Source organism: Sinohyriopsis cumingii, chromosome 8 (genome assembly GCF_028554795.1).
Source record: "Sinohyriopsis cumingii isolate HCF-2022 chromosome 8, ASM2855479v2, whole genome shotgun sequence".
Classification (NCBI taxonomy): domain Eukaryota; kingdom Metazoa; phylum Mollusca; class Bivalvia; order Unionida; family Unionidae; genus Sinohyriopsis; species Sinohyriopsis cumingii.
This window is the reverse complement of record NC_142968.1, coordinates 76788324-76815094: the sequence shown is the minus strand read 5'-3', so window position 1 is coordinate 76815094 and position 26771 is coordinate 76788324. Positions and strand designations below refer to the sequence as shown.

Here is a 26771-nt window from a genome sequence, read left to right as displayed (position 1 = left end):
ACGAGTACATATCCTCTTAATTTTAATTTATCATAAGGACATCACAACATATCTATTTACACTATTTACCGTACCTCTCCTAGATTACCTTATGACATTCTAGTAGGTTTGACGGGTAACATATAATCTTAATTCTAACTTATCCTAAGGACAGCACCACATGTACTTTTTAACTATAACTTAATTGTAACGACAGCACAACATACGGAGGCCTTCTCTACATTCAACAGATTTAAGCAATCAACCCCGCGGGTGCAAAAGAGAACCACGCCGTGGTGACGACGTGGGGAGAGTGTGAATTTTTTCTGTTGAAGTTCGAGCTTGGGGTGAACCCCCAATTATAAATAAATCGCGAAACATCTCCTACGTCGACAATATGTCAGTCACTGGATTCGAATTCGAAACGTCGAGAACGATAATTCGGAGCTCTACCAAAGCGCCACGGAACTTGTTATTGATATATGTTTCAGAAATTATGATACAGTTACTTTTGGATTGCAAAAAGATAATACAACTTGAATATAGTTCTACTTAACAAGTCAGATTTAAAAATTTATTTATTTTCTGGGTAATATATAATACTTATAAAATAGGAAATGGTGTGCATTTCAACATTATTGTGCAATCTTCTGAAAGTCAAGGGAGAGAATTCTATCAAATTTTTTACACAATCGGGGCAGAGTTATCTCCATTATCCGTATCTAACACTATTGGGACATAAGAAAATGAGAACCGATTTTTACACTTTTGAGAAAACGCTGATTTGGTTATTTTTTCTGCAACTTTTCGTACCACCGCGGAGTTAATACCGAAATACTTGGCAGCTGCGTTCAATTTAACTACTCTAGGAACCTTTTTACATCTCCCAGTATTTCCACGTGCAGAAGTCTCGCTTTGTGTGATAGCTTGCAGGTTAGATAAATTATTATTAAGTTTTTGCCATCAATCTGGTCTATCACAAAACCATCTTTGATCTCCCAGTAACAAACCTCGAATATGAACCTATGATTTTGATACCTCTTTTTCCCAACAGTAAATCCAAGATAAGAAGCATTATCAACTACACCAACTGGTTGTTTACGATGACAGTGTCTGATTGTACCATCACGAAGTGCTTCATATTCTTGATAATGAGATGTGGGACAAATTCTTTTTGCTTCATTTATATGTAATATTATTTGTCTAGATCTTTACAAAATCTGGTAATGTAGTCTTCGGTTTTTATTAACTTATCAATGAGAGAGTCGTTATTTTTAATATCACTTCAATTCTCTATATCTTGTACTACAGTAACTGTACACATAGCTGTGTTGTACCTCTAACTCCAACACCACACCGTAAGCAGGGTTTCGGACCTAGACCTCCTCGCTTTACACTTGGCGAATGTTGTCCACAAAATTCATTTACGCAGGATTTGTTACAAGGAGTTGCAGACCCTATCATCAACCACTTGCACTGATTTCTCTTGTGAGTCATTATATATAATACTTTTTATTTAAATACTTGTTTTAATTATGACATGGATGAGTTTACGAGATTATCTACAATCAAGAGCTGGAAAACTTCCAGATTCGATCTTGACAGACTAACCCCTAACATGCGGAGGCGAACTCTGACTGATCAAACTATTAATCTGATTAATATTATCAGGGATGCTAAAAAGAATTTCGTGATGATGGGGCATCTCACACGTAGTCGGCTTTCAAAATTGAACGCCATGACTCTGTCAAGGAGTCTGTCATTGATACTACAATGAACGATACACGTGCGAAAACGATTACCGATTATATCAACGATCAGAAATATTTTTTCAGAAAAAGGTTATTGTGCTAGCAGATTCCGCTAAATGGATTATCCGTGACAAACGTGACCCTGTCCTTGCTAATGGAAAAACTGTTGTGTTAAGTAAAAATTCCAAGCCAGGAACACTGACTGGTATTGACAGACCATATTACGCTCGAGCGTATCCTGTGACCGCGGTTGTTTATGGAATTTATCATATAAACGATAAACCTAAAATTGCTGATCTTGCGCCAATGAGATTTTCATTGTTGAATTGTGGAGCCGAGCGAGTAATCGAACATTTTACAAATGCGTTACGTGGAAAAGGGTTAACTAATCAGCGATGTGGAAAAAAATACGGGCTGAATCGGTTAAGGATACCGGAGCTACAATAAATGATGTTGCTGTGTTATCAAGTAAATTAAAATTTCCAATGGTAATAGAAACGTTAACCGGAGAGATTTTATATGAATCAAAGAACAAAGGAAAAGGGACACCAATTGAAATTATTGATCGCAATGCGCACGCGTGGACCAGCGCAGTAACAATATTTCCACCAGATCGAACTGTAAAATTGTACCCAGAGAAAATATATTTGATTTTGTTCACGAAATAAGTGAAAACGATCCCGTATCGGTATGGTTATTTTAAGTTCATATGATAAAATATATGACCAATTTGTTCGACCCAAAGGCGAAATATGCTGTCAAGAATCTCTCCACGAAACGATGAGAAAACTCGGTCAAAAATTTTCTAAAAATACTGAGCAATTATTAAAAAATTGTTTTACAGTTCAGTCAGTTGCTTATATTTCTATAAATGTATTATCAACGATAAATAGATTTCCTGACACCGCGGTCAGAGTTGCCACGAATTCATATTATAATGATAACAATATTCAGAATTACTGACTCGTTTTACAAATACTGATGCATCATGGGGTTCGTGGAGAATAAAAGAAGAAACGTTACGTGATTATTTAGAATCCGCGGATGTTACGATTAAAGATAGTTGTCGCACGGATCAGATATCAGAATTATCATATGCGGTGTCCGTGTATGATCTGGTATCCAGACGCAAGACGGTTTATCTAAACGGGCCGGGAGGTTCTGGTAAGACGACTCGAGTGATCGAATTATTTCGACAGAATTCAGATGATATGATTGTGCTAACACCTACACACAGACTCGCGAGAAAAATGAAACAACGAGGATTGCAATCATGTACATACCACGGCCTTTATCGATACAGCGGTGGCACATGGACTCCTGACCGAATGGGAGAGAAATATATTCCAACGATCATCATTTGGAATGAGGTATGCACGGCGTCGTTAGAAACATTGAAAACATTTCTTGATTGGTTGTTATTGAAAAACACAGCTGTGATCTTCATTTGGCACGCTGACATCAAAATGTGCAAAGTGAATTCGTTTAGGTGGTGGTGGATACATTTACCATATTGCCTGTCGTGCTAACCACGCCTCAGCAGTATACATTCGACACCTGCTGCTTCGGCGAGTTTACTAATCGCTGCTCAACCTTTCCAATATCCTCATGGAGGATAATAAATTGATTCCATTACAATAATAATCGGTTGATTAATTACCAGCTCCTAGTACAAGCGTACCTTTCATCGCGGATCTTACTAACCAATTAGCTAATGATTCCTTGAAAGAATTATTTTTTTATGGAATTTACCGCATGAATTAATTTTACATCTGCGATATGTCTATGCTGTATATATTTGCAATTATAAGCTACATCATGAGGATGACACGCTTTATGAATTTTATTTACTGGATAATCACCAGGTCTTGGTTGATCTTGATTATCACGTCTGATATCAAGTCTGGTTCCAGGGCCACAATAATTATATTCTGGGAGGTGTTTTTCTCCTGGGTATTTAGCCCACGGAATCCCGGGTAACTTTCCTAATTTTGCTGCAATATCACCTCCTCTTTTTTTTTACACTGACTTTCGCCTGACTTGTCAGGAGGAATAAATTTAAATTTCTTTGTACCGCATCGTTCACACTTACCTGTAACTGCTGATCTGTTATTTTTTGTTGTAATAGTTGTTAATGCACTTGTTGGGGTACGCGCCCTGCATTTTACACAATATAAATCAATATTTATTTATTATATTTCTATAACATGAATGTAATTGATTTCTTAGCGACAGGAAAACAAGAGCCGGTCAATCATCATGCTGCGCTACCAAATTCTGTCTTTAAGATTATCATAGGTCCATCTGGAAGCGGCAAGACGCAACTGTTACTTTATTTGATAATAAGATGGCTCAAGTGGGATAAGTTGTACCTGGTTGCTCCGTCTGTACATGACCAGCGGTGCTATGATGTACTTAAGGATTTTAATGAAAATGCAAAATCGTTAAATGAAAACGAAGACGATGTTGTTGAATTTATCACTGATATCGATGAAGCACCAGGTATTGATGATATAGATGGGTTTATTAACAATTTAGTCGTGTACGATGCTGGACAAACAGTCCAATCCAGCTAGAATATTTTCTCGAGGCAGACATAAAAACACGGATGTGATTTATGTAACCCAGCGGTATACACAAATTCCTAAAGTGATCATGGAGAATTGTAATATTCTTGCTGTGTTTAACGGAGTTGACACTCACACATTACGAAATATTCATTAGACCTGGTGTAGCGGTGATATGGACATAAATAAGTTTAGAAATTTATTTAGTCAGGCTCAGTTATCTCAGCATGGATTTATCACGATAAATTTACATGATCCTCGAACACGTTATCGAATTGGTCTGGATACATTTTTTGTATAATATCAGCAGAGAGGACGCTGTCTCCAACTTGGCACCGACGCGATCGCTGACTTTTCCTGCGATTTCTCGCTACCAGAAAAACGTATCAGCGATAGGCTGGGTAAGTCAATTAGATTTTATTAAGTTCGTTGACAGGATTGTCTCATACCAGGTACTAAGACAATCGCGATTTTTTGTTTGTTGTTGCGATTTTCGAGGAAGGCTTAATTTGCGAAACGGAGTGTAAATCAATTAGAGGTTGATCGCCCTCTGTGCTGCTCCTATATATGAATTTTAAAGTGATGAGCGTCATCAACGAAATACTTATCCGGATCTATCCTATATTCGTTAAGAAGCAATATGGACACAACATAGCAATTAGCAACGTTTCTTGGCATTTCTGCACTTAAATTTACCACCAGAATATTTAGTCAAAATGGCCGAATTACAATTATCAGCTTCAACAATAGTTAACAGAGTCCAATGAACATGTTATTTATCCGTTTAGACTTTGATGATACTTTCTAATGGATACAATGAACATGTTCAATGATTCCCAGGTCTACGTAACAAAACATAGAATGAAAAAAGAATTCGCTTCGTAACTACTAATTTTAGATATTGCATTCACCACCGATCAGAAGGATCGATATATGATAACGTCTATTTAAGAACATAAAACTTTTGTTACAAGCATGTTTAGCTAAATGACAGTAGTGTTAGCAATAAATTCAATGCATCATACCAAATCCACAAAAAAACTAGAGCAAATCAGGGTTTGGATATGTGAAGTAGTCTATATTCGTCATCACAAACGAAGTAGAAGAAGAAGAGGAGGATGAAGAAGAAGGAGGAGGAAGAAGAGGATGAGGTCAACAAGCATGATGACGAAGGGGAAGAGGACTAGAATTTTCGTTTTCAAGCAATGTCCTCGAGTCTTACCATCTGTTGTCAGATTCCAGTTGACGATGCCGGTATTATTCCAATTGCAGAGATCGTTTTCAAAATCACAGTCTGAATGCAAAACGAACAAAGACATCTCATCATTATTCTGTTTTCGTTATATACATGTGTTATACATGCTCTTCAAATGTTCGAAAGGTGAATTACAAATAAGATTCCGTTTTGTAGTTAATGATTTACATGCTTTTAAAAAGACTGAAGTCAGTGTATTTGATTTTTTCCTTCACAAAGGAAATAGCAGAACCATGATAACGTTTGATAGAAAGACCTCTTTATTGTGGGAAATACCCCTACAAAGAAATGTTCCTTCTCCCTTTCACCTTTCCTTGTAAATGGAAACATGACATACGATATGGATTCCCACCCTCCTATCGCACAACGGAAGAAAGCACCATCAATATCCATGGGCAAAACTCTATGTCAAATAGGGGCCATACTTAAAAGTCAAAAGAAAGAATAAATTCGACGTTGAAAGAGACTCATATATTCTAGCATCAGAGAGAAAAGGCCAAATGTGTTTCGATCATCAGGCAACACAATATTTTACCTCCACTGAATATGGCGGGGCATACAAATAGTAAAGCTAGATATACATCAAACCCTCACCTGGACATATTCCTGCGATCAATGATGTATGATCAACTGCGAGGTAACCTTGATCTCCCGCCCTCCAACCACCGTTTATTGAAAGTTTATAATCTGTATGCCTCACATCCACTGCTACGGGCGTCCATCCGTGCTCAGAAACATTGACAATCTTTGACGAAACCATGGCCGACTCGTTTAAGCATCCAACTACTGTCAGGTTAATGAAAACGCTGGTGATGTTCATGACAGAAGACCAGAGACGAAGACAACGCGGAATGGAAGATCTCGAGATGAATTGTATGAGATTTGCTGATCGGAGTGTGATGTTAGAGTTTGAATAGTTCTGTGTAGTGAGTGCCAAATACGAGCAGTTATCTAAAACATAAATAACAGGCTTTGTTCATTTGGTTACTGTATAATACCATTCCCATGTTAAAAATAGAAACGCCAAACCAGCAGACGATTTTGGAATCAAATGAAATGAGGGAGTGTATGCTGCAAGAAATGTTTTCTGAATATACACGCCTAGTTATATTTAGAGATGGGAATAACGATGTGTTGTAAGTAGCAGCAGTTTGTGTTGGTAACTTAACCCTGCTTGACTTGAAACAATAGCTACAACTGTGATACTTCGTTTCTTCTTATAGTTGTTCAAAAAATGTAAAGTTTGGCAGTTTTTTGTTTCTCCTTTGTTAACACAACCACAATGAAGACGTACTTAAAACCTTATTTTGGTCGTAGAGTGTGTAAAGTGCGTATAATGAAGAACTTGAAAGTAGGCTACGAGTCTATTCCACTCGCCAGAGTGAGCGATGGCTGTCTTGGAGTGGTGCGCGAGAGGGCAATAACTTGGGAATCAAGACTGCATTTTTGAGAGGGTCAAACACACACACACACACACACATATATATATATATATATATATATATATATATATATATATATATATATATATATATATATATATATATATATATATATATATACATACATACATACATAGATAGGTAGATAGATAGATAGATAGATAGAAAAGTTTTCTGTATAGGAGAAATCTTTACTGAAAATAAGAAATAATGTAGTTTATTTTATGCTAGAACGTGAATTGCAAGATTGCATGAAAGAAGTAATCTTGATATTTCACCGAAGTGAACAAATATTATTAAAATAATATTGAAAATATTATTTTTTCACTGGCAGGCAATACACATAGGCAAAATAATTTAATCTGTACTATTAAGCTTGCGTAGTCGAATGGTTGATATGATTGAATCCCATAATTGACGGCCCGAGTTCAAAGCCAAAAGTGTCCATACACACACACACACACACTCGCACATATATATATATATATATATATATATATATATATATATATATATATATATATATATATATATATATATATATATATATATGAGAGAGAGAGAGAGTTTGTTTTAGTTTTTTTTAATAAGCTACGATTATGAGACATGACTGAGCCTAAAAAACAATTCCTGTGTTACCTGCACAGAACTCTTGAATCTCTACTGGTATGGAAGGCTCTTCCGTCCACGTGTAGTTCTTCCTTGTCCAATACAAAAGGTCATTTCCCGTTTCTTGTGTCCAGCCGCACAGCCCATCCTCAAAATCACAATCTGTAGTGGAGTTCTCTAAAATAATAAGATACAGGTTGTCGAAGGGAAGGTTACTCTTACCCTGGCAGAACAAACACTGCTTTATTTTGTATTATGCTGATCAATATAACCATCTTATACTTGGCTATTTCAAATAAAAGCAAACCTTGTGTAAACGTTTTGATTGATTAGAAACATTACTTGAATGTCGTCATTGGATGTATTTAAAAACATGTCTTGGAAATCTAGATGAAACAGGTAGTTCTTTGTGTGATCAACGCAGTGTAGTCACCTACAAAAGTCAATGGCTTCTTGCCAGCTGCTGTGCTCGCTTTATGTGGCTCGGATTTTTTTCATCTCATAAACTGTTCCCTATTAATACTACGTTCTTACCTCTCGCAGCTGCTGTTAGAAATCCTCTTTATTCGCTAATACATATATAAACAGTGCTTGGGAATTAAATTAAATAAATCTACTGGTTCGACTATTATAAAAACAAAACGCTATTTTGTTTTCGAGTTAAAAGCACGATGAAGATGTTAGTGTTGTGTTTCGGAGGTACTCTGTTCGTACGTGACGGATTTTGCTTCGTCGGATTAGTTTGCGAAAATGGTTCAGTTTTTCGTGTTTGCATATATATATATATATATATATATATATGTGTGTGTGTGTGTGTGTGTGTGTGTGTGTGTGTGTGTATTGTTTTCATTTATGTTATATTCTCGGTTGTAACTGTATAAACTGTGATATACTTTGTCATATTGGTGAAAAAAATTTATAACTGAAAATATAATTGTAATTCCTGTATAGGCATGAATTTAAACCATAACAATCTTGATGTTTCAAGTATAAAGTACCTTCGGTCAACAAACAGCCGACCAGATCAAATCTCATTGATGGATGTATATTAAACTCCCATGTATGAATCCGGATATATCGAGCTTCAACCGGACACTCAAGCTGGTTGATTTGAATTGAATTCTGGTCAATGTTTCCAGGAAACAGCTGAAGTAAAAATTATCCAGCACTTATTGGTATATGTATATTCATCAACACAAATATTTAGAGATTCATAATGACAAACATAAATACATAGTGTTATGTATATTTGATTTTGTATAGTCTGTTGGCTTTCCTCAGTGTTTATATGTTATGCATATATGTACTTGGTATGTGACCTTTTTCCAAACTCAAGTTAATGGTGTGCCTGACCAGTGACACTGACTTTGTAAACAACATAATATATAGTTAATATTTGTCTGTCAGTATAGATTGACTATTCTGATCATCATCAATGGAAAAGGAAACATGTTTGCATCTATCCGAATGTTGGATATTTATTTTTCACTTGGAAATTCCTAAACTTGTTGACAACTTTGAATGTTTTAGGAAGGAAACTGGCTCACATCCTTGTTCATTATTTTCTCGCAGCTCTTTATATCATGTCGTTCATTTGAAAATTATTAATTTTTGATTGAATATCCAAAGCAGAATCATTCTTATTGTTGTGTTCAATGTTTACTTTGGGCGGATTTATTATTCATTGGAATTACAAGCGCTCATTATTATTCTTCGATAAAAACATTAATTTAGAAATATAGTGAATTTATATTTCATACAAGGACATTTTAGATGATATTATTTTGATACATAAAAAAGCTGTTAACACATCACCACATTCCAGACCATTGGCACATTAGTAAGTTTGAGACTACAGGCACATCAGCACATTCAGTATTGGAATTTATTTGGAATACCACTGGAATACAATTGGACTTAGATTTCACTGGATGAATCCTATTTGAAACTAAAAGATAATTCTAGGATAATTCTAGGATATTGTTGGTAGCGTCTGACTTAAAACATTACCTTTTGATTTCCTGTGGGGTCATTGACAAAAAACCATTTCTTCTCGTCCGTGCTGTAAGAAACTTTATACCTTTTGACATATTGAGTGTAGTCCCTGTTATCCCCGGTAATGTTTCGACCCTGTGTTTGAATTGCTTGAATAAGACTCAGTTGTCCCAGTTGCACCTGTAAAATGTAGATTGAATTACTAGAAATGCATTGATTTTTGATCAATACAACACAGTTTCCTAATATAGAATACGAGATAATATGTATCACCTGGATTGTGTTTTGTCTCCCGTATTTAGAACAAAAAATAACCAAGCAGACAACATAGTCATGTTTATAATGCAGTTGGACCAAGGTCTCAACAATCTGAGTGGTGGTTCAAGTCGAGCCATATGTTTGGTCACAAACGCCAAAACACTCGCCTGTTATTGCTAACACGGCCTCAAACGTTTTTGGATGCTTCCAAGAATATATTAATTATGTGAAGTCTTTATTGGTTTGTCTTTTAGTAAAATGAACAAGAAAAGTTAGACTGAAATAATTGTTTCTTAGGTGTATCATGACCGTAACATGGATGATGAATAATGGCCTGAGATGGATGATGTGTCACGGTCGTGACACAGACGATGTATTATCGCTGTGACGTAGATGATGTGTCACGTCAGTGACACGCGCGATGCCAGTGAAACTTATTAAAATATTTAGCAATCCTCGGACGATTCATGAACCGGAGTTGCACATGTCGACAGAATACGAGTATAAATACAAAGGAACAGCATTCGTCCAAGAATCTGTCGATTCTTCCGCATCCCCCCTTCATCCTTGCACAAACTTATGATAAAGCATAAAGCTTATAGACAACAAGGTTTCGCATGAGTTGGATGATGATAAAAGTTTGGTCAATAAGTACAGAATGTGGTCCTTGTTCGACTCAAATAGGCATCCTACAGGCAAAATGATGAATACTTCAGCATTTAGAGGCGTTGGTTTTGGTTTTGTTTTTCTTTTCAGACGAGCGGGGTGCGTTTGCTTATTTTGCTGTGATATCTAATATTTGGCAAGGATTTTGATGAATTTTATGATTATCCGATTTTGACGATATTCTACAGATCTGGTTCTTGGTTGACAAGGAATGGTTGCACCATTAACTTGAGAATACGCCACTTAGAATAGCACCCCCACTTGCTTCATAACACTCTACCAAAAACAAAACACCAATAGCCTGAGAACACTATAGCACTTACATTTCTCTTTGTGTAATCTCAACCCAATTAGCAGTAAAGCTTCGTCTCAAGAAGGTCTAGAACAATCGTAAATTTCAATCGATTATGACTATTTTACAGAGTTATGGCCCTTGATTAACTTCGACTATCGTTTTGGATTGTACGTTTGTGCTCTTGTTTAATTTCAATGTTTACAGTGGAGCTTCGTATTAGCAAGTTTTGGATAAAAATATTAACCATATTTCATAGAATCATGATTGCTTTCTGATTGACTTGCGACACAATTGACATTCAAGCCTTTTAACTGCTACATTTATTAATATATACTGTTTGGGTCTCAGGCAGCAAAGTGGCTTTCAGGCGCTCGCCTGTCCGCGTGGATTCGAGTCAAGTTGCTCAGCCAACGAAGATACGTAGAAAGTTTGCTTAAAGTTTCCCTTGTGTTGGTGGTTTTTCCCGGGTTGTTCTTACAACAAAATCTTCTGCAACCACGTGCTGAAAATGGCCTTAAAACCATATCATCAACAACAACAGCAACAATACATATTATTTAAAAAATTCTTTATTGTGGGATTGTTATTGACTTTTAACAATAATGATATACCTCTCTTAAAAATCATCACTCGGCCACAGGCGAACGTTTCCGATTAAACAAACCGTATTCAGTTACGCACACACGCACACATATACATGCATATGTGTATTTTCCTTCATAGCAACCAATATACACTCAACAACAAACGAAACCCAGAAAAAAAGAAATATAATATTTTGAGATTTAAGTGATGCAGTTTCTATCTCTTAAACAAAGAGTATACAAATAACGTCTTAGAAGAATAAAATGGATCAATGGCATTCAATCAAGACTTTTAACAGAGATAGATGAGCGTTATGTTAATAAGCACTAGAATGTTTCCATTATACTTGAGTATATGATTGAAAACCAGGGATACCTGTATGAATTCTGTATTACTTGCATTCCCAGCTGCCCATGCACCGATGTGGGACTTTTTTACGAATGTAGTATTAATTCGGCCGTATTTGGCCGCATGTTCCTTATCATATTCCGATGAAGCCGAAAGATGTTTGTCAGGCACGCCATATTTTCCGGAAACGAGGAAGACGTTACAAATCTGGGAGCCTGAATTTGGAAAAGGAATCGTTTAAGAAATAATCATTACCTCACGGATACCTGGTAGCGATACTTCTAAAATCATACATACATACGTACATACATACATACATACATACATACATGCATGCATACATACATGCATACATACATACATACATACATTCTTTTTTCGTTCAGTCTATTATGTATACATTAATGCATCAAGTCCATGCTTACATATTTACCTATCCTAAACCAAAATGCATGCAAACGTATGTGCAAATATATAAGCATTTAAGACGGAGTTCTAAATCTGAATTAAATATTTTCAAATGACTTCAGCCTTTTGTTGTACTTATGCTAAGTTTTCTTTAAATTACAAATATAGTTGATGACGGTAAACTTATCATAATAAAATCTTCGTGGAATATAAGCAAGTATCATTGATAAGAAATTTAAATCACACACACACACACACACACACACACACACATATATATATATATATATATATATATATATATATATATATATATATATATATATATATATATATATATATATATATATATATATATATATATATATATATTTAAATGGATTAAGTTATATAATAGAATCTGATGGCAGTATATAATAAACTTAGATAAACATATTCTATTTCTCGTGTTTAGATAGAATGGAGTGAATGTTTAGCGATACGACGCATGTTCTACCGGTTATACATGCAAGCATTTTCTGTGGGTTGTGTGGTTACCGGTTATAGCTCTTATCATCTTTGCTGGCTAAGGGTCGTCGATAAACTTAGTTCCACCTCGACAATTGGTACCTAACAGTGTTTTGGACAAATACCGTCATGCAGTTAAAAGTGCTACATACCCCGTATAAATAAACATTTTGGTAATACAATTTGATTACTTCCGCGATGTCCACGTGCCTTAACTCATTACAAAGCTTGAATATGAGCGGTTTGATCTGGATCATCTCATGGGTGATACCTGTTGTCTGGGGAATCTGTTATTAATATTTATAATTGCTTTTCCAGGTAAACTCATAAGCGATTTGATTGGATCAGTTTATAATGTTTCTACTCGCTGCATATGTCAGCGGTCGGCGTGTATCGAATCGTATTGATGACCCTTGGCAATCGAAGCTCTTATATGTTTTATAACTTTGAATGAAATTATCCTTCCAGTCCCTCACGCCGAGAACACATGCTTCCTCTCATCTAGTTGCAGTTTACACAGTGAAAGAACTTATTACAAACAGCTTAAGGGAGTTGTAAAATATGAAATTATGTCGAAAACTGACGAATTAATTTCGTTGATTATATATTTTCACGTTTGCTCAACCCCAGTTTATAAGTCATGTATAAACTAAAGTATTATTATTACAAGCCATGTTGATGTCTAAACATGCCGTTCCCTCCTATGTGTTACAAAGATCAGAGGAACCCGCGAGGACTGGGGCGTGTTCTAAATCCGTCCCCACGTGGACAGACAGCAAGAAGGACATTGTCTGCTAAGTCTTACTGGATCGATTCAAAGCGACATCCAACCGGCATTGAGACGGAGGGTGTGATAGCAATATCGATCCGAATTATAACTTCTAAATAGCAAGCGAAACTTCAGTTGTCCTGGAAGATTGTTGAGCAAATAGAATTACTCCGAGAAAGCCACTCGTAATTTGGCGGGGAAACTTAGAGTGGAGATTCTAAGGAAAGACAAAGCTTCGTAAAGGTCAGTAAGTTATTTCCTCGATTTTGCAGAATTTTATGGCATTGTAATTGTAATTATGTGTTGTATGTATATTTAATTACTATGATCGTTTAGTACGTAGAATTATCTTTGTAGTATTTAATTTACATGCGTATTTGAGAAAAGAGTTTGAGTATTTTATAGAGAATTAAGTAGATTGTTAGCTTGTAGTCAGATTTAATTTTGTAATTCGCTAATAGGTTACTTCTTAGTAAACTAGTGCATTTATGCATATGATATGTTAGAATTTACACATGCTTGAGTAGTGAATTTGGAAAAAGGTTGAAGCATGTAAGATTAGATAAAATGGATGCATGGATATATCAGAGCATGGATATTTGAATATTTGTGTACTTTGTATGATTCACAATTTAAAGGATTGTGTCTGGTTGCTGTGATATTGTTTAGTATAATGGGATTTGGAATATGTACTGATGTGACGCAATTGATTGATGTATGTATGAAAAATAATTGATGCATTGCCTTTATTACGACGTTGTTTTACCATACACGAACGTATGAGTATTTCGATGTGAATGAATGCATGACCGAAAAAATTGAATAGCCGTTATCTGATGATAGGCTGGGTGTAGTGGGAGATGAGAGGGCTTAGGAAAAGATCGTACCATCCTTGTGTTTTCACAGGAAGCTTTTTGGGGGACAGAACTTCCGGTTCAGTGAGTCCCGAGTCTCTAAGAAGTGAGACGGCAACAAGACTAGCAGAACAGTCGGAGTCGACATGTCTAGTCGGTATAGAGTCGAGGAGGAGGAGGAAAAGGAGTCGAGGAAGGGAAAGTGGAAAAGGAGGAGAAATATAGAGAAGTCTAGGAGAAGAAGGAACTTGGAGAAAGTCGGGAGGAAGAGGAGAGGAACTGGAGGAATAGGAGAGAATAATACACAGATGAGTAGAATACAAGGACAGGTGGTAAGCTATCTCACACTACGAATCAAATGATGCAATAGGCTATCACAGGGTCGGGTGGAAGGAGAGTACTTGGTAAATTTTAATCATTTGATTATTGAATTGTCATTAAATTGTTATTAGTTGAATTTCACTTTTTTGTATATTCAATCATTTAACCGTCGGCATTGCTGACTGGGGGCTCAGAGCTTTACATCTATCTTTCACTAATATAACTTCCAACCAATCTCAATCCTGGGTGGGACTTCTATAATAATTTTAAAACATATTTGAAGCACCCCACCCCACACCTACCACAGTGTTGGCATAACAAACCCCGACACGCCACATATATTAATTCGTTGTCCCTGTTTAAACAGAATTATAAAACGAATTTTCAAGTAACCAGCTTGCAAAAATTTAGCAAAAGTTCTTCAACAATGATGGCTAAATGTTTAAATATTGATATAATAGTGCAAAATTATTGTTGGAGACACAATGTGAACTAATTGAATATTTGTGCAATACCAATCATTTAACTATAATCATATTTAATTGGATAAGTTACATAATGCGTTTTCAACCAACTTTTGTACACTTTATAACGGCTATTATGTACACTAATTGCATCTCTCGAAAACATGATAGAGTACGTAGAGTTGTGCTTCCCTTTACGAAATTTGTGCCAGAACCACATATGCAAACATTGCTAGGAGTATTCTTTTTGCAATAATCAGATTTGACTAGGTACTTGTGTTCCTTACATTTAAACGAAAAGTGATATTTCAACTTGTGATTCACTATGTTTATTCTAATATCGCATTTAAATTTAATTAACAGTGCTGGCGCTTTCGTATGCCGTCTCGGTATGACCAGAATGATTGGTCATACATAACGGTTGATTTGGTTCTGTTCTGAATTGAACTCTAAGGCTCACATGGATAGTAGGTCAAAACTAGTTAACAATATAACGCAACGGTATAAGCACAGTTCACCAATATGTAGATGGTTGCTATATCATGTCAATGGAGAGACGCAGGAGCAAAATCATCATGTACTAAGTTTTATATGAAGAAGGTTATAAATTGAAAACCATATTGAATCGAATCAAGCTCATAAATAATAAATCAACAAGGGATCACCCAGATTTTATAGGATCAGAATCCAGGCTCTTTTAAAAAATAATGTAACAGTAAGGTAAAGTCCCTATGACACGGCATTAATCCTTTAAAAGTTGCTAGAAAATCCAGTAAAATGAGATTGATGTAGGGTTGCAGACCCAATATCCTCAAAACTTAACTTTGATAGCTCACGAAAGAAACTGTCCTAAAACAAGAGATTTCAAAGAAAATTTGCATTTAATAAGCAAGATATAGTTTATTTCACATATATAAGACATTCGACAAAGGTAATTTTGAATTTTATCAATCACTCATGTTGAAGAGTTTAGCAAACATAGAGCCATGTTTGAAAGAGATAGACCTCATAAGAGGGCGGATTATTAACGATCTTGTAACACTCAGTTTCACAATAAAAGTTGCCAGTGACAACCAGTCAGTGTGGATGTGTGATGGCAAAGGGAATCGAGTACTATTTTCCTAACAGATGAAAGAACGCAATTGATCTTAGCCGAGATATCAGATTTTTTTATTAAAAAATTATTGCGTGTAATATATTTGAATATGTAATTGACAATTTTTGTATGTCGATCATGGTGAAATCGATGCCTCAGTTGTGATTATGTTTCGAGGAGAGCCTCAAAAAGAATCGTAAATTTAAAGGAGGTAACCCGTGTATGGAGGTTTCGCAGATTGACACAGTTATGTCCCTTCTTAATTCAACTCTTGAGTATCGTTTTAGAGCTGTTCTATTTTAAGCGTATAGCTATTTGTACACAGAAGACGAAGGAAAGTGCTGTTCATGCACATACTGATGTATACATATTATTTCCCCTATTTAAACTTTAAACGCAATACGTTATGCACTGTGTATAACAGCGTTTTATGTATTGTTGATTTAATTTATGTATGAATAAAACTAATTGTTTGTTATTCTTTTATTATTCCATAACATGTTATAGTAATGTAATTTTGTTTACTGGAATTTGACATTTTCCAGAAATTAGCTTGGCCTGTCTGTATTTTCGTAAACACCTAAATTTAGAACTTTGGTATCTTAATGCTGCCCTTATTCCTGACCTTGATTCAAAATTAGTAACAATTGAAGTAAACTTCTTTTTTTATTTTCCTAGTGTGGAATTTTAGGGTGGAATCGAGGGTATACGTGACTTTACGCATTTGAATAGCCTTTATTTCGAACTTCTGGTTTTACCGGAATTTAGCAGTAGTCAGATATAATAGGGATGTTCTGAGAATTTAGTTAGTTGGACTTTAAAACACTTCGACGTCAAGTGGTTTTTTTTCTGTTGTGACCAGTTGGAGTTTACTATTTTAAGTTTTATTCAGATTATTTGGATTCTAAGAGAGTAATTCTTTTCCCTGGAAATATTATTTAAGTGCTCATACAGAATTCAAACACCGGATTATTATTGTTTGTGGATCGACAAAGAACTGTTGACACGTCAAGACTATACTGGCTATAGCATACGTCATCGCCTTTCATTTAGGATTTTCGTCGGGACTTGAACTCAAATTCATTAGAACATTTTATTACTAGTGCTTCTAATTTTAATTCTTGGATTATTCTTGGATTATTTTTGGATTTGATTCTTAAAACTGTATGTTCTTTTCCTCATTTTTACCTTGCTTTCTAGGGAAATAAATTATTTGTTAAATTTTACAAATTTTTTTCTCTTCACGTTTTCTTTGTTACTGTTTATAAAGCCTAAATACGTAACAGAGCGCGACAGTTCTTTCTTAAATCTGCTGTGAGATGGTGAACTCAAGATTCAAAATACGTACAAGGCAACAAATATGACATATCGGAGATAAAATGAATTATCCCAGAACTAAAAGCACACATGCATGCTTCAGCTTTCTTTTACAAAATTTCAGATTTTTTTATGCTACAGAAAGCATAAATTCGTCACATGTTAGTCACTTGCAAATTTTAACTAACTCAGACATTTTATTTATCCTGGAAGATTCTTTTAGCTTTGAATTTCGTGGATGATTTTATGCTCATTTTCTTCGTCTTTTATAAATATAGGTACGGTTTTAATTGTGTACCTGCCGCTGAAAGGTTGTTCAGCTACATTTGCTTCGCTTGTCCTTCTCCTGGCATTTCCTTAACTATAGGTGCATCAACTTTGCAGACATTTTGTATGCAATTGATGTTTTAAAAAGTTGACATAATTAATAATTAAACATTTCAAAAGCAAACACTTTGAGCCGCTATGCTGATAGAGGCAAAACCTTGCAAGCCTTCATCTCTAAATATAATAAGGTAACGTATATACCATGTCAATGATATATATCTTATTTTTACAGTGTATAGTAGGGCCGCTTTGTTCATTTGCACTGTGTACATGTTATGCTTGTACAATCAAAGCAATTACTATAGACTGAACTTATTCTTTCTCGCTTCAGACTCACCAGCTAGACGTTTTGTATCTCTATCAATTTTTGATGGAATGTTATTATCTCTAATGTTTCTTGAATTACATTTTATATTTTGCAAACATAATACATTAATTTATCCCATTCAACCAATTTCTATGTTCCTTTGCACTAAACAGATTAATACTTGAAAGAGGCAATAACCGATCTACATGTGATGCTTTCCTCTCATGCAACTTTCAAGAACTCTAGCCATATACTAAAAAACTGGTCAGATTTCATGTTCTATTAAATCCAGGTCTTATAACCAAATATTTCCTTTTTACGTTCAGTTATTTTTTTATATACTTTTTAAATTCCAGACTTGTTAATTTATTCCATATTATTTTCATAGTTCACTTTGCAAAGTTGAATTTTTGCTATTCGATCAATTCTCTAATAATATTAATAGTAATCTTTTTGATGTGTTCTTATGTATTTTTAGCTTTCCTGATAAAATTAGATATTCGTCATTCAAGTAGATTTTTATTTCTCCATACGATTGTTGATTGTAGCTACTAATCACATTTTGAAAATTGATAGAGCTTGTTTTGTAAGTCTTCATATTTAGTGATAGAATATGTTTTGCATTTTTCATATTTAGTTTTTGTCAGTACATATTTGCACTGATGTTCCTATACTGAAATGATCCCTATGTTCGCCTCAATAACTTAATGGTTGTGAAGGTCAGATATGATGTTTAGTGCACATTGTGACAGTACATTATATACATATTCGTCATCATCGGATATGATTACAGTGAACAGTGACGAATAACAAATCTCAATTGCAATCTGCGGTCTCAGCGAATCTTTCCAATAAGTTAAAGGAGCCGTAAGGATAAATGTCCTTTCGTAGGAATTTAATGTTTTGTTGTCTCTGCATTTTATTGTGTAATCTAAATTCTTAGCCATCTGCTGAAGGGGATTGTCCAACGAAGCGATAAATATCTACGAATCTAATTGTTTTTTTTACAAGTATTTCTTTTATTCTTATTACACTTGACAACTATGAAGTCATGACTGAATCAATTGTATTTTTCATCAGTAATATTAGTCTGCATCGTTCTCTGGGCCCAAATGCACCGGCTTCTTTACGAACAAATATGAGACATATCGAGAGAAGTAATTAATAAAATGTGGGATGAATCATTTATTTCGATGCAGTTATTACATGAAGGCCTGAAATATTCACCAGATAATTGATCGTTGTTGCAGACTTTCTGAGAGTTAATTTTGATGTTATGCCATTTATATGAGCTAACTCTGTTGTCACGCACCTTTCTCTATCTCTTGAAGCTTTCTATTAATTTCCCCTTACCTGCGTGAAAAATTTCGTCTAAATCGAAACACTTTTGTCCTTCCTACTATGTATCAGAGATTGCGCTATAATTTGCTGTCATTACGTCAGATACACTTATTACACTCTATCTGAACATATCGTAAGATACTGGAATGCAACCAGGGCCTTTAAAAACAATTGGCTTGTATTATTCGCCAATTGATTTAAGTCATATAAAAATAATGAATTTTTTTTGTTTGCTCAGTATGTTTGTTTTGCATCTGATCACACATCGATCAACTTACAGCTCAAATATCTATTAAACCGAAGACTTTAAATATTCATTTTGTATCTCATTGGCCTTTGTGGATCTCGTGTATGTGTGTTTAGAATCTATTTAATTTAACATATGTATTGGTTGTGTACCTTAAGTAGCAGAAAAGAAGCAAAACCAAATTTTGTAAAACTCAACAAAGTATTTACTTATTAAAGTGATAAATGAATACAATGTGAGAGGAATTTATAGTTTAATGAAGTGAATCCAAATTTGACCTTATTAAAGTCTTTGAAAGTCCTAAACGAATGAAAAGTCCCATGTAAGTTCAATACCGGAAATGTACTGGTCCTATAAGAACCGTGACGTTGTCAAGATGGCTTTGTCCAGAATTATTTCGAATAATTTATAAGAGTTCCAGAATAATATTATCGTCCAAATAATGAGCAGTTTCTATCACCACTGAACAGTCCAAACAAATGTTTCTCCTCTCGAAAAGTATCTAAGTACAACATAAAATACGGCTGCAGACTTACATCAGGAACACAAAAGGTGTGAATGACTCCAGAAATCGGAATGAAACTGAATGATTCACTTTCTCTTTATATACACTGTAAATTGCGTTTGTATTTAGTAATGGACGCCATATGACAACTTACACTATTGATTAAAAACGCATTAAGTCAAGACGTACTATATGACCTCACGCAACCAATGGGGAAGCTACGGATTTCTTCTCGAAACTTCCATATCAATCACTGAGAAACTACGCCATGGGCGCCATTTTCAGTCTATATTATGAAGACTGATTTTGATCAAACTCGTTGGCCACCAAGATATCTGGCATTTCATTTATTTCTGATTGAATATATGCATAGTTCGTGCACAAAACAATGGGTTAACTAAACGATTCCCTCACAAGTTAAAATTAAAATAGTGTAAACGTTTCCGGCGTTGCCACGTACGTCGTAGTAGACAGCTTACATAAACCACTACTCTAGCATACTCACTAAAGTGTTGTTTAAGTATTACTACTAGCTCTAAACAGTCAGCAACTGCATGATAAAAGAAAAAATATTTTTAAAAAAGAAGAAATAATGTCATGGAAGGCGCACATTCCATGATATGGCATTAAAACGCACACTCAGATTCCTTTTTAGTGCATTGAAATAAAGCACAAATGCTTTTGAAATAGTGGTAATATTTTAAAAATACTCATACAACTCTATAATTGTATAACTAAAAAATGTCCAAAGAAGACGGAACCGAGAATTACTTGACACCAGTGTTATATAGACCTTTCTGTTCATACAGTAAGATCTTGTATTTGAGCTTACATGTAGAAACAGCTGTATAGTTATAGGTTCAATTACATATACACTTAGCTTGCAGAAATATTTGCTCAAGCAGTCTAGAAAGAAACTTAGCTGTACTGTTGACTGCCTAGTAAAACTTATGTTACGGGTCATGAATAATAAAATTCTGCAGCTAAACCTGCCATGCAGTGATCCGTTTCTTCAATGGAATATTCCATATATTTACTTTCATTGTAAAATTTTCGAAATATTATTGGTTAGTCGATATTGCGTTTATGTTCTTTTCTAAGAGAAGATAATGATTTTCTTACAGAAAACCCTCTTTCGTAAAAATCACAATCTGCCTGGAATATATTCGTTACAACGAATGACAAGAATTGAGTAATTTAAGAATGTGGTAAAGCAGAACAAACATACATAATATACATGTACATACTGAACAAGGAAACACTTATTCATAAGTAGCATTAGTTTACCTTGTTCCGGTATTGTGAATGGAATATCATTGGCATGAAACCTTTTGATGAGTAAGATGCACAATAAAAAGAAGACTGTTGATTTATGTCGAAATCCCATTGCAAACTGCATTCAATTTATCTTCCGTTTGAATCTGTTGGAAAGTTTTGCTTGTGTGAATTTGTCTAAAGTGTTCAGTTGTCGCTTTACGTAAGTACGCCAGGTTAGTGTTCCTATATGTATATTTCCTACATCAGTCGCCTTACTTTGTTACGTCTATTTCACGAGTATATACACTTGAAAACCCGTTCTTAGGTCCTGAAAGTTTTCATTTGAAAGCACTTGTATCTTCACCACTCCACAACATCCTGGTTTATTTATTTCAGTGTGATAAGTGAATAACTATTTAAGGATAAGCTATAATATAAAATTAAATATGACACCTTGAAAATAAATATTATCAAGCAATTCGTAATAATATCTACTTTATTAGACAAAATACACCACGGATCCTGATTGCTACTCGTTAAGTCGTGATCACTTGTGATTGGCGACATTCAATTTATTACACAAAACTTGAGTATATGCATCAGAAAATGTTTGTAATTTTCGTTGATTCATTTTAAAAGGTTTAAACGAATATTATCTGCATATATCGCCTTATAAGATTATACGCCATGCACGAAATAAATAACAATAAATCTAATGCTTGTACACATGACCGTTCCGGTGGACTAGTTAGAGCGTACGCTTCAGATGAAGGATGTCGCGGGTTCGAACCCCAGCCGAGTCATACCAAAGACTTCTATGATACTAACAGCTCACTTGCTAGGCACTCAGCATTAAGAGGTTAGTGTTAAGACTGGTTAGCCTGGTGTCTGGATAATGTGACTGAGTGGGACGTCATGAGGTTACAGACCCACCCACCCCACCCCGGCTGAGGCCTGTATTTATAGTAACTTTTGTTTACGGAAAATGATTTTCCGTACATTGAGGATGAGAGTGTGTGTGAGGGGAGCAGGCCACTTGAAAGCATTTGCATGGTAACTGTAGTACTTAACTCTTCAAATCACTGAAAAAACACCAGCAGCATTATTATCATAACCACGCTGTGTCTTGTCCATTTCGTGCCTACTGTTATAGTTTCCAGCGACACCTGAACTCCATTTATATTATCACATGTTGTGGCCACATGAAAATACCTTTGTACCACACAAAATAACTTAAATGAAGTTGATGAAAAATTGTGATGCTATATTTGTATAATCAAAACAAACTATATAAAGTATTAGTTGTTGGTTGGCTTTCATTCATGTTGAGTTTTCTGAAAAAATTTAGATAGAAGAGCACACACACATTTTAGAAACATTTGCTATTTTATTTTAAATTTTTGTGCAACCTTGCAGCAGTTTATTTGGAAAGACGTAAAAACTTGCAGATTTTTTGCAACCCCCCAAAATGTAAATGTTTTTATTAGTTATAGTTTTTAAGCATTGTATTGCGTCATTTGTTTTCCATTTTATCGGACTGGGATTCTAGAGATATTTTTCATCTCACTGTTTTTTTTTTTTTGGGGGGGGGGTTGGGGGGGTTTACCAGTAAGAATAAATATAATATTTAAAACGTTTTCAATAAATATGTGTCAACATATGCATTTTTATTTTCGCAAGTATATTGTATCCTTTAGAACTTTAACGAAATGCTCACATAGAAAATGTGTGGCGGAGCTAATATGTGTAAAATTTAAAAAGATACAGTGAAAGATACTGTGAATAAAAACGAGCATACCGCTCGGGCAGCATAGGTTAAATAGAATCATACATTCGCCTTTACCTTAGGAAAATCTGAGCATGCTCAGTTCCAAGTCTCTTATTAGCATATTATGCTAAGCACATCAGTAAGTATGCTTCTTCATCAATGATTTTAATAAATGTTACAAATAGTGATGACCGTCGCAGACAATATATATTCAGTGAAGATTTAAATACGGTTTATGGCCGTTTTGTACACCTATAAACGTTCCATAAAATGTAGTCGCTGGAGAGAGAGAGAGAGTTGTTGTTGTTGTTGGGTTTAACGCCATTTTTCAGCACGATAGGCTATACATGGCGGCCAGTATTAATGGTGGAGGAAGAACCCGGAAAACCCCCGGAAAGAACCACCGACCCACGAGAAGCTACTGGCAAGCTTTCTCACATGCCCACATTGGCTGAATCTTAGACTCGAACCGCCGCAGACAGAGGTGAGATGGCAGTGATCCGTAACGAAGAGCGCTTTAGACCACTCGGCCACTCGGGGCCCCCGAGAGAGAGAGAGAGAGAGAGAGAGAGAGAGAGAGAGAGAGAGAGAGAAGAGGGAGAGATTATCTTTGAGTTTTCGTTGCAATTCATAATATTCCAGAGAATACATAAGATGAATTTAAATACGAATACGTTTTTCAAATCGTCATTTAATATCTTAATTATAGTGACATATCTTTTGTGACACTGGCGAGATATTAGGTGACCAGTTTTGTGACACTGGCGATATATAGGTGACCATTTTTTGTAACATGGGCGAGATATTAGGTGACCATTTTGGTAACACTGGCGAGATATTAGGTGACCATTTTTAGGACACTGGCGATATATAGGTGACCATTTTTGTAGCGGTGGTGAATATAGGTAAACATTTTGTTTAATAAAAATTTTGTAACATCTATCACAATTACTGCAACTTTACAACTTGTCTCCGGAGATAATTCAAACGACAATCTTGATCTTTTGGACATCGTCAATTTTTCTTAAAGTTTATAAAACAAAAGAAAAAGAACTTGTTCTATTGGCAGAAGATTAACTAGCAATACCTATTTCTAACTACAACAATGCAATCTAGGTACTGCATTCAGTCAGAATTACTTATAATCTTTAGTTTATGCAATGCTAACGGAAATCACATTGACGAAATACATGGTGTAATAAGCCTTATGTAACAAGATAACCGGGTTGGGGACGGGTTATAGCAGACCACTTTTGATGGTGACAAAAACACAAATATTTGTTGATGAATGATTCAATAAATAAAGACTTGTACGATTCGTGAGCCCCTAAAATCCAAATATTGGATATTTAACAAAATATGCACGAACCAGATAATATTGCGATTTAAATTAAATGGGTACTGCTATTCAAGAAAAAAAAAACTAAAAGTAAAAAGATACAATGATTAATGATTCAAAGTGATTCCACACAATGAAAAAATGATAATACGTAAACAATGACAATTTCCACAAGAAAATGATATAGTTCACTCAAATCATGTAATATGACACGTTTTCACTCAAAAAGTGAACAAATATTAGTTTTCATTCAAATAGTGAAACATGATTGACGAGTTTTCACTAAAATAGTGAAATATAATATGAAACATTGGGACATTATATATATCTGTCGAATGATTGAGGAGCCACCACAAACGGTTTGACCCTCCATGTCTGCCTAAAGATCCGTAAAATCTCCTGTCATCTGCAGACCCGTTGTTCCCGAAGCCTTGGTTCTTTACCACGTGGTGATCTTTATCTTCTCCCGGGCCAACGTCACCATCGACAGCAGCACAACTTGGTATAACAGAACCCAAGTTAGCACCACGCCTAAACAGCACCTACAATACGGTGCATATACGGACACTGTCACACCCGTTCCTCCTTCGCTCCTTCAGCCCTACACTCAGCATTCACCAGTTACCATTCACCAGTCAACGGCCATCAATCAATCAAACATCAATCAGTCATCAGTGATCAATCAGTCAGCTGAAAATATAATATCCGAATCCGTGTACTACAAATAACACGGTCATGTATAACAGCACGTAATGACGTCATGTAATGTAAACTTGAGTTGATTTCATACAAATTATATTATCGGAACGCCTGTGCAAGGTGATAATTAGGTTCAGAAGTGAACCTGTATCTGATAAGAATCTGAGAGTACTTAACGTAACACCTTCTCTTCCTTAATAAATACAACATTATTGCGAACATAATCGTTCTGTTAAGTGACACACTGATAAACTCTAAAACAGACAATAACATGGCATTATGCAACACATGTCTGAATTACCTAAAATACAACCAAAAGAAATGTGATAGTAAAACAGTTTATATCTTATAATACAAGTAGGAAATTAATATTTAACTCGCATTCCTCTACAGATGGAGATCGTGCGTCATAAAGATGACTGCTCACTGACAAGACTTGTCGTAATGTGATATTTTACTCTACGATGAGGTAATTTATACACAGGCCATGTACGATACACTGCCTGTGCGCTCTAGGTATGTCGGTTTTCCCATTGTGCAGCAAAGGGTGAACAGAACTCACCATTTCGAAATAATATATGATATATATAAACCACCCTCGGGTAAATCTGTACACAAGAAAACGAAACCCGAGTACATGCATTTAATCCAAATAATAAATAAACGATAAATATATACAATTCCGTGACACCTTAGCCTAATGTAGGTCACATCATTTGTTTGTATCAATGGTGTGGTACTGACATAGATGCATACAATTATCTAATTTGATAATTTTAGCTTAAACAGAGCTTGAGAAAAAAAAACACAAAATATCAAGCAAAGTCGGTCAAGCATGAAATATAGGTTACAGTGACCTACCTTTTGTGAGAGGGTAGTTCTCGATACTATGCATTTCCTCAACACTTTTTATGTATATTGATATAATAGTATTAATGCAGGATGCAAAAGATTATCTCGTCATAAGCTAAATGTAAAAATTAAACCTAACTGAAATCTTAAAATGTGAAATTTAGATCAAGTTGGCATTATTTTGTGTGGTATGGATGTGGAAATAATATAAATGCATGTAATCACCCAGTCTGATGATTTGAGAGTATGCAGAGCTCGAGAAACTTGTATAAAACGTATAATATGCTACAGTCGGTGAACCATGAAATATTGATTAAAGTAAATCACTTCTGTAAAGAGGGTGCAAAACGTATGCCAAGAAACTGGATGAAGCCAATATTGATTACGTGCCATTCACTTTTATTCAACACAGCATACTGTAGTCACCTTTTAATTAAACAATCTTTCACAAACTTCTCCACTGCTTGTTTAAGATCAAAATCCTGAAATGCTGTGGGCTTCGTCCATTACACTCACCAATTTCATTGTTTTATTTGTTTGTTTGTTTTGAGTATATATGGCCTTTTGCCATGTTACAATCATGTGGCAAGAAATCTCGCTCACAAGCTATTGGCATTAGAGGTGAAGCCTCAGCATTTCATCT

The 26771-nt window shown here is 35.2% G+C and overlaps 1 protein-coding gene across 1 annotated transcript in view; it reads right to left on the bottom strand.

The window, feature by feature from the left end:
* The window catches only part of LOC149793907 (uncharacterized), a 36647-nt gene extending 14914 nt beyond the window's left edge, over positions 1–21733 (bottom strand). Inside the window, exons 1-7 of the mRNA XM_089967853.1 lie at positions 21501–21733; positions 11778–11965; positions 9614–9778; positions 8602–8749; positions 7634–7780; positions 6147–6503; positions 5520–5591 (exon numbers count right to left, since the gene is read on the bottom strand). Of these exons, the coding sequence (XP_089823979.1) occupies positions 5520–5591; positions 6147–6503; positions 7634–7780; positions 8602–8749; positions 9614–9778; positions 11778–11965; positions 21501–21612 (1189 nt within the window). The 5' untranslated portion in view covers positions 21613–21733. The remainder of the gene's footprint in view (positions 1–5519; positions 5592–6146; positions 6504–7633; positions 7781–8601; positions 8750–9613; positions 9779–11777; positions 11966–21500) is intronic.
* Positions 21734–26771: the final 5038 nt, after the last annotated feature.